General features: G+C 56.7%; 1 protein-coding gene across 1 annotated transcript; it reads right to left on the reverse strand.

The window, feature by feature from the left end:
- PSMB10 (proteasome subunit beta 10) lies at positions 3,613-6,195 on the reverse strand. Its single transcript, XM_018062174.1, has 8 exons — positions 6,019-6,195; positions 5,696-5,783; positions 5,507-5,604; positions 5,255-5,395; positions 4,864-4,979; positions 4,694-4,752; positions 3,909-4,060; positions 3,613-3,783 (listed from the first exon to the last, which is right to left on the reverse strand). Exons 1-8 carry the CDS (start codon positions 6,072-6,074, stop codon positions 3,672-3,674), a joined length of 822 nt encoding a protein of 273 aa, XP_017917663.1. The 5' UTR covers positions 6,075-6,195; the 3' UTR covers positions 3,613-3,671.

The raw sequence follows: 6,279 nt of genomic DNA on the forward strand, positions 1-6,279 counted from the left end.
TGGGCACAGGCCCCCAGGGTGATGGGTGCCAGGGGTTAGACCAGGGCATCCTGTGAGTTCCTCACCCCTAGGGCCTACACACCTACACTGCCCACCCTTCCTTTCCCGTCTGCAGCCCAGGCACAAGATGGACAGACCTGCAAAGGCTCAGCACCAGATGCTAGGTTGTATTCACCCAGGATGACAAAGTGGCAGCCAGGGCTCCAGTGAGAGTGGGGCTGGGCAGCCAGAGGGAGGGCAGAGTGACAAGAGAGGGGCCTCCAGAGCAAGGTGGTGGGGAGGTGGGGCAGGGGTGGTACAGGGAGAGGGGAAGCAATCCCACAACGTTGCAGTGGGCAGCCGTGACTGCCCAGGACTGGCCAGTGACAGACCCACCGCAGAAGCAGAAGCCTTTGCTGTCCTGGGGTCAGGGGTTAGCAGTGGGGGTGGGCCCAGGCTAAACCCAGGCATGAAACACCTGACATCCTGCCCCACCGCAGGGTCCTGTACCTACGGGGACACGTCCCAGGGCCAGGGGCCCAGCACTGCCTTCTTCCCATTGACAGTACTCTGGCTGAAGTGCAGCGCTGGTTTAATGGCAAGAACGCCACAGCCTGGCCATTGGACTGGAAAGGACCTGCTTCCCGCATCCCAGCCCACTTCTCCTCTCCTCCTGGGTGCCCTCAGGCTGTGTCTCCAAAGGGGTCCAGATCAAGAGGGCTCTTATCACTGCTCCTTTCCTCATGAGCACCTCTGGGCCTCTACAACAATCTCAGCTGCCCCATCCAACCAGCCCCGACATCCTGTCCATTCTCCCACCTCTCTCCATCCTACTCAGACCAGCTCTACTCCACCTCCCATCCCAGGCCATTCTTCCCCCTGACCTAGTTGTATGTTGTCCCCTTCCTAACCTCTCCACTCACTCCAGACCTTAGCAGTCTGGACACCACATACAGCCAGATGGCTCTTAAACTACACATCCACCTTTTGCTTCAAGGCTTCCTAAACCCTCCCCTGCTCCTGAACCCATCCCAAGCTCCCGTCCCATTTGGGAGACTGGCCCCTGCCCACCTCGTGCTTTCTCCCAGCCCTGCCACATCCTTTTTCCTTTACCCACTCTACCTGCTTGCCTTCTAGCCACTCCAGCCCCTTCTCTGAGCCCCTGAGCAGGAAGCTTGGGCTGGTATTGTGTTGCCCTAAGGCTGTTCAGTCAGGGCTGGGCCAGGCCCACTCAACGCAGGAGGAGCCAAGGAGGACGAGGCTAAGGGTCAGTTTGAGCAGCAACACTACAGCAGACATGAGGCTGAGAACTGGGCCTGGCTTTATGGGCCTCCTTGTCCTTGCGCCAAAGTCCCAGGAGTGAAGCCAAGCAGCTCCTTCCCATGCTGTGTCAGCAGGAGGGTTCTGTGTCAGAGCCCTCCACCCAGGCCTTATCAGATAGAGCCCAGGTGTGAGGCTCTCACCTCCTCCATCCCCCAAATCCTGTCCTCTGATTGGGTCCCCACCTCATATCCCAAGTGTTGAGTACCAGGTACTAAGGACTTGTGCTTAGCCTTAATGGTGACCACTTGGTGGGTGGTACCAGGGAAGTCTCCCACAGCTGTCAGGAGTGTCAGACCCAGAGAAGTCTGCTTAGCACTCAGGAGTGTTCCTGACTGGTAGAAGGAATATCTACCTGTACCAGCTCTGCTGTGGAGAGCCAGGGCCAGTGGCCAGGACAGGGCAAATCCTAGCACATCATCTCAGAGATTCCTTATCAACTTGGAACAGAAGTCATGGTTTGCTCAGGGAGGTGATGACTCTTCTGCCACATGGTATGCGTGGACCCAGAGCTTCACCTGTCTGGTTTCAGAGCTCACACTGTTCATGATGATGTCTAGGAAGGGTCTTGTGCACAGGAGGGCAAGGTATGAGCTCTTGGTGACTGACCGACCCTGGATGGAGGTCAAGGGTAGAAGGGTGACAGGTGACAGCCATCAAATCTGCCAGCGTCCAGCCCTTGGGGCTCCCATGGACAACCCCTGGTATCTACAGCCCATTCACTGAAGAGCTCCAAGCTAAGCCTGAACTGAGAGAGAGATGACACCCCTGTGTGCAGAGTTGCAATGGGTAAGTTGGTTTGCCTCCTTTTAGGAGTGTGAGCACTGTGGCTGATTCAAGAACACATCAGTCAAAACAACAAGATGGAAAAAAAAAAAGTTAATTGTTGACTGGAGAGAAGGATAGATAGGTAATAAAGCAAATATAACAAAATACTAATTGTAAAGCCTATGGTGGGCATATAGGTGTTCAGTGTGGAATTTTTTTTTTTAACCCAAACACTCTGATGGATTTCAGGGAGAAGCTTTTTTTAAAAATATATATATATTTACTTATTTTTGTCTGTGCTGGAGCTTCGTTGCTATGCAGGCTTTTCTCTGGTTGCGGTCAAGGGCTACTCTTCGTTGCAATGCACAGGCTTCTCGTTGCAGTGGCTCCTCTTGTTGTGGAGCACAGGCTGGAGGATACATGGACTTCAGTGGGCTTGATTGTTGAGCTTTCCTGGCTCACGAGCACAGGCTCAGTAGTTGTGGCCCATGCTCCTCAGTATGTGGGATCTTCCTGTGAGCTTCAGCGGCACGTGGGCTTGATTGTTGAGCTTTCCCGGCTCACGAGCACAGGCTCAGTAGTTGTGGCCCATGCTCCTTAGTATGTGGAATCTTCCTGAACCAGGTAGCAAACCCATCTCCCGCATTGGCAGGCAGATTCTTTACCACTGAGCCACCAGGGAAGCCCCCAGTGTGCAATTTTTTCAGTTTTTATGTTTATAAAAATAAAAACCTTCATAATAAAACACTGAGGGAAAAAGCACAATCAGGGACCTAGGGATGTCCAGCCTGGATTAGGCTCTCCCCAGGGACTGGGCAGATTCTAGCAGTTTCAAAGCTCCAGGGGAATTCAGCCATTCTCTCCCAGGGCAGGACGCTCCCACCAGCACCTAGCACCTGGGTGCTCGGCAAAAGTCTGCTGGATAAATGTGTCATGTCATCTCTTCCCACGTGAGCCCTGTGACCCCTGGCAGTCAGAAAACAGAGTCAGTTCCCCTAGTCATAGCCTAACAAGTGCAAGCAGAAGCTCAGCGTCGTGTTAGTACCTCAGGTGTGCCTGGTCATCGAGGGGTTCCACAGATAAAGGTGTTACAGGAGTGTGCTTGTGAGAACTTGCCCTTGGAATCAGGAAGCAGCTCCTCCATCGGCATTTTAGCCATAGTGGGGCAATGCAGGGTGGGGGGCGCGATCTGACTGGGAGCTGTGGGCTTTGTCCTTGATCACTGATGAGGCAAGTAAAGGCTCTACGTGGGGGCAGTACATAGAGCCCTTTGGGTTGTACAATGGTCTCCAGTGGACCAGAGGGCATGGGAGTGGTAGGGGGAGCCTCCATGGTATGCAGAGGGGGCTTTCCACCTTGAGCCTGCAATGGCTTGCCAGGGCTGGGGTTCTAGAGGGGTAGATGACTAAGGTGGTGAGTGAATGGTGCCCCTCAGGCCAGATTGCAGCCATGGGAAGGAATGGCCTTTGCAGGACACCTTAGCCACAGAGCCCTGCTGGCTGCTTGTTCCCCTCCACCCAAGAAACACACAGTCATCTGCCGAAGTAGGTGTTTGTGTTTTCTGGGTTTATTTCTCCTTGTTCCAAGCTCAGCCTCAGCCTACTTCACTCCACATCCATGGCCTGCACAGTTTCCTCCACCACCTCCAGGGTCAGCGGCACCACTGTCTGGGACAGGACAGGTGTGGTCCCAGGGGCAAAGCGGTACTGGCTGGACCTGGGAAGAAGCAGGGATGACCCCTCAAAAGGGGCCCATCAAGTGTCCCGTCCTCTATAGCCCTGTCTTCCCGCTACCACCAAATCCATCCTCCCCTGGGATTCCTCCACCCCCAGTGCTCCTACCTCTCTATAGGCTTTGTGGGAGAGCTCAGGGCTCGCAGCATCTTGGCGCCGGCCGCGGTGATCACACATGCATCCACATTGCCCCCAGAGCCCAGGTCACCCAGGATCCCTGCAGTGATGGCTTCCACCAGCAGCTCCTGCGCTGCCTCCAGCTGCAATGATGTGTGTCAGTGAGGCCTGATGGACCCTTCTAGATCACCCTTAGGCTGTAGCCTAGAGACAATTCATCTTGAAGCCAGGCCTCATTTGCTCACACCCAAACTTCCCTCTCTCTCGCCCTACACCCCCATCTCCACCCCAAGCTCCTCTATCCTGGTTTCAGTGTCCCCCTGTACAGTGACCCCATGTTCCCACTGCCCCCATCTTCACAAGCTTCTGAGTCACACTTGTGGCTCTACTTCCACTGACCTGTTCACCCACCCCCAATTCCCCACTCACTGCCTTTTCTTTCTGGGCCTTAGCTGCTTATAAAGTGACATACATATGCCTTCTGCTTCCATCCATCCCAAACAAAATCCAGACCCCAGACCCCAGACCCCACCTGCTGTTCCTCTCTCAAGTTCAAATGGCACTTTGAGTTTTGACTTCTGAGGCAGTCCAAGCTTTGGCACTGTTAGAATAGCACCTCACCCTCACTCCACTGGCCCCTCAGTCTCCACTCAGTCATCTCCGAGAAGCCTTCCCCGACTAGGCCAGGGTTCCTCTGCGTTTCCCCAGCTCACGGGTGCACTTCCCATCAATGCTCGCGTAATGTGGTGGGGGTAGGGGGGGCAGGTGTTACTCACCGTCATGTTCGGCTGGAACCGGTCCTCTAGCACTGCTATGGCCGCATCCTGGCCGGATCCTGCAAGCAAGAGGGCCATCTGAGATCAACTGCGGCCGCCCAGTCGTGGGATAAACGTTGAGGTCAGGGTAGCATAGCAAGGTTCTTGGGGGGGCGGGCAGAAGCGCTCACCCAGGGCCGTGAAGGGCAGCCGGCTGTAGGAGCCATGGGGGTGCACGCTGTAGAGCTGCGGTCCTGTGAAGTCCACGCCGCCCACGATCAGCGACGCTCCCACATAGCCCTGGTACCTTTTAGCCGAGTGGGTACGGTCAGTGGAAAGCACCGGAGCCCAGGTCCCGCCCCTCCACGAAACCGCCCCTGCGTCCGAACCCCGCCCCTTCGCGCGGTCTGGCTCCCCATAACTGACAGCGCTCCCCGCTGTCGCCCTCTTAGCTGCTCTTAGGCCCGCCTCTTCCGGGCTCTCGGACTTCGCAGCCCCGCCTTTCTCCGGTCCTGTGTCCTCTCAGCCCCGCCCTCCCCGCAGCTGCCCCGCCTCGGGGTCAGCTTAGACCCGCCTCAGCACCGGAAGAGCGTCTGGCGCAGCATGCGGGTGACGGTGGCCACGCGGGCCTCGCGGCCCGTGGACAGCGCGTGTAGCTCCATGTTGGACGCCGCCATCCGCGTGGTCATCTCGGCGTCCGCGGCTACTCCAGCCCCACAGCAGCTGAGGGCGAAAGGAGGGGTCCGTGTGGGCGTTGCTAGGACGTGCTGGCACCCGGGATGGGAACGAGGGGGCGGTTCTTGGAGGGGGAGAGTTAGGCGGAGGAATGCTCACTAGATTTTGGGGCCGATGAAGTGGATCTTTTCGCAGATCTTGTCCGCGACGACCGAATCGTTAGTGGCCCGCGTATCCGCGCCCAAGATGACCCCGTCCTGGGGGTAGGGAGGAGGAGCCGTTGGCCTAGTCCCCACGTCCCATTTCCCGCCGCCCCTCTAGGACGCACCATCCCAGCTCCCTGCTTACTTGGAACAGAAGGCCTGCAATGGTGGTCCCGGTCTTGCGTGCGTGAGGGACCCGGAGCCCCGGTAGGGCGCGTTGCAAGGCTGCGTTTCTGGAAACGGAGAGGAGAGGCCCAGGTTTCAGTTCTTATGGGACCCTCATCACATCCCCTACCTCTGTCCCGGTTTCCCTCACCTCCTGGGTTAAACTTGGGAACCGAAGTCGTTCAACACATGTACCCTCCCCTACTCTCGCCCCCAGAAATTTTAAAGATCCCGGGGTTCTCACTCCCGGAAGCCCTCGCTGAAGGGCATAGGCAGCTGGAAACCAACCATTCCCGCCCTCACCTCTCACAGTTCTCGAAGGAGAAGCCGCTTTGGGGCTCTAGCACTGTCTTCTGCATCTCCAGGTAGGCAGGGGGTCAGAGGAGTGGGATCAGCAGGCAAGAAAGAAGGCGGAAGGCTTGTCCTCTGCCGGGCTGCACTATTGTTTCCCCCTTTCGCTTTCACCTTTCCTCAGAGCATGCTGGTCCCTTTCTGCATCTTCTCTTTCACTTTCACCTTCAGCTCTGGTCTTTCGCAGCTTAGGAAGAGGGGAGATGTCCCTTG

This window comes from Capra hircus, chromosome 18 (assembly GCF_001704415.2).
Source record: "Capra hircus breed San Clemente chromosome 18, ASM170441v1, whole genome shotgun sequence".
Classification (NCBI taxonomy): Eukaryota; Metazoa; Chordata; class Mammalia; order Artiodactyla; family Bovidae; genus Capra; species Capra hircus.

Bases quoted from the DNA above. Each gene is read 5' to 3' on its own strand.
- PSMB10 (XM_018062174.1), bottom strand. From the start codon at position 6,074: ATGCAGAAGACAGTGCTAGAGCCCCAAAGCGGCTTCTCCTTCGAGAAC. The intron at 5,784-6,018 runs GTGAGGGCGGGA...CTCCGTTTCCAG, and splicing joins TCCTTCGAGAACTGTGAGAG to AAACGCAGCCTTGCAACGCG. The intron at 4,061-4,693 runs GTGAGTAACACC...ACATCATTGCAG, and splicing joins GGTTCCAGCCGAACATGACG to CTGGAGGCAGCGCAGGAGCT.